At 41.7% G+C, this 2,297-nt stretch overlaps 1 protein-coding gene across 1 annotated transcript; it reads right to left on the bottom strand.

Annotated features, from left to right (window-relative positions):
* Positions 1-1,059: 1,059 nt before the first annotated feature.
* On the bottom strand, positions 1,060-1,515 carry LOC128070428 (ARL14 effector protein-like). The gene has a single exon (XM_052663742.1). The coding sequence runs from the start codon at positions 1,513-1,515 to the stop codon at positions 1,060-1,062; it is 456 nt and encodes a 151-aa protein (XP_052519702.1).
* Between the last annotated feature and the right edge of the window lie 782 nt (positions 1,516-2,297).

Raw genomic sequence — 2,297 nt, 5'->3', positions numbered from 1 at the left:
CTCGGCCAGTGCCTGCACAACTGTGTTCAGTGGAAGGACTGAACTGTTTGTGCCGAATCCAAAGCTTCAGAAGGAGCAATTAAATGTTCATGAGACGTAAACATGGAAAAGTGGAAAAAGCAATTTTCTCCTTACAGACAGATCATTTGAATAAAACTTGGTATCAAAGATGACTGAAGAGAAACTTTCCCGATGACGCTGTGGGTGTGAACATTTTCATAGAGATTTTCCCTAGAAACAGTTTTGCACAATAGCTGCCAAACCTGGCCCAGATGTTTCACATCAGTCTTCTGAGATGGTATCTTCACTGAGGTCAGCAGAAACTCTAGCTGACTTTCCTTGAATCCTATACCTCTAAGACCAAATGCAACTCAGGCCTTAGGAATTTTATACCACTTTGGCCAGTTCTGTGTGGCTGGTAACCTTAGCCACTAAAAAACTGCTTTTAAATCATTTCTAGGTAACAATTGGATTAAAATTTGTCCTTTGAAGTCTGCTTCCAGTTGGCATTTTGGATATCACTTAAATTGAATCTCTGATTTTGTGCTCATATGTTGGGACAGTTGGCCATGGGGCCTATTAAATGCTTTTTTAAAAAAAACAAATTTCATTTTATTATTGTTAAAACAGTAACACTAAAAGCATGAGACTATGAATATGCAGTGCAAGTCAATCCAAATAGAATTCTGATTTAGAATTGATAATGTGTAACATCCTAACGGTAACTATTATAAACATATGTTCTTTGTCAAGACAAGCTCTCAGCTACAGAATTCTAAAACTCCATCTCCTAAGGTACCAGCAAAGAGGAAAGGGATTTTTAACCCGAGAGCAGAGTAGGAATGGAGTTGCTGGTTACCAGGGGAGGAATCTGAGTCACCACAACAGGAAGGTTAGAGAAAGACAGTGCATTACACAGGGTTCTATGTCTTCAGAGAACACTAACTAGTCTAAACTATATTTTTAAAACTTTTTTCCCCCAGCCCTAAAATTCACCCAGGAGAAAGAGGCTGGTGTAACTGCAAAGCAGAGAAAATGGATCAGCCTGGAGGGCTGCTCCTAGTCGGAGAGGTCGAATGGCATCTTGCTGATGACCTCCCCATTCTCGTCGACTATGGTGTGGTAGACCCAGCGGCGGTTGCAGCGGCAAGTGGGCCCGCACTTGGTGGAGTTACACCTGGGGCACGGGTAGAAGCAACCCAGGCAGTCTTCATCAAGGCAGTCACACAGGTCAGCCTGATTGAAGGTGAGCCTGCCCTTTCGGTCATACTTGTTGACTTTGCGTTTTACAGGAACAAACTCATTCTTCCTTGCCATTTGCTCTTCCTTCATCAGCTGCCTTAATTTAGGGTTAAAGTTGGCTACCTGAGGCCCGGGATTTTGAAATGACAACCGTTTTAACTGCCGCTCCACCCGTTTCATCTGCTTCAGTTGCATCTCACTTGGTTTCTCAGGAGACCTTGGACGTGCAGGTCTCTCTCGCACGGAACTGCTTTTTTCTGCTTGTTCACTCATTTCTGCTCACCTGGGGACACAAACAAAGTCAGCAACCATTTGTGGGAGCTCAGTCAACCATGAGGACGCTGGAGCTGGTAAACGTCATTTCAGAATGGGCCTATGAAGTTTTTACTTCAAACCTGGGTTAAGTGGATAGGAGCAAGTTTATCAACACCAACAAATCTTTGGACAAAAGTGCTTTTAGCAGATAGTATTTCCTCCTTTATTTAACCATCTCTTTTTTCTATCAACTGTTTAAATAACCATTCGTGTCGGTCTAGACTAGTACTTCTCAAACATTAATGTGCATATGAATCAGGAAACATCTTGTTAAAAACTAGATTCTGATTCAGTTAGGACTGGGGTGGGGCCAGAGAATCTACCTGTGTAATGTATGCCCAGATTATACTGATATTGCTAATTCCAAACCTACTTTGAGTCTCAAGGGCCTAGAGCTAAACCAATAGTGATCAGGGGCAACAATTCCTTTGCTTTAATAGAAACCCAGTTATTCTTCTTAGGTGAGTGCCCCTAGGATAGAAAAACAACAGTTTTTATGTCAAGAATCTCTTTCTCTCCACAATCCCCCCCACCACCACCGCCCCCACACAAGGCAAACTCTTGACTTTTCCTCCAGCTAAATTGGTTTGAACAAAGAAAATACTGTTTGAACCACTTCAGATCAATAAACATATTCCTTGTTTCTAATGACTGTAGTAAGTAATGGAAATTGGATGGTCATTTTTAGCAATTGCCTTTTCTCATTAAAACATCAGCACATTAGCTGTGGTTTATTTATT

This window comes from Budorcas taxicolor, chromosome X, assembly GCF_023091745.1.
Source record: "Budorcas taxicolor isolate Tak-1 chromosome X, Takin1.1, whole genome shotgun sequence".
In the NCBI taxonomy this organism is placed as follows: domain Eukaryota; kingdom Metazoa; phylum Chordata; class Mammalia; order Artiodactyla; family Bovidae; genus Budorcas; species Budorcas taxicolor.
The sequence above is the reverse complement of the archived record's forward strand: the minus strand, read 5'-3'. Positions and strand labels throughout refer to the sequence as shown.

Excerpts from the sequence above, each read along its gene's own strand:
- LOC128070428 (XM_052663742.1), bottom strand. The coding sequence starts at position 1,515 with ATGAGTGAACAAGCAGAAAAAAGCAGTTCCGTGCGAGAGAGACCTGCA.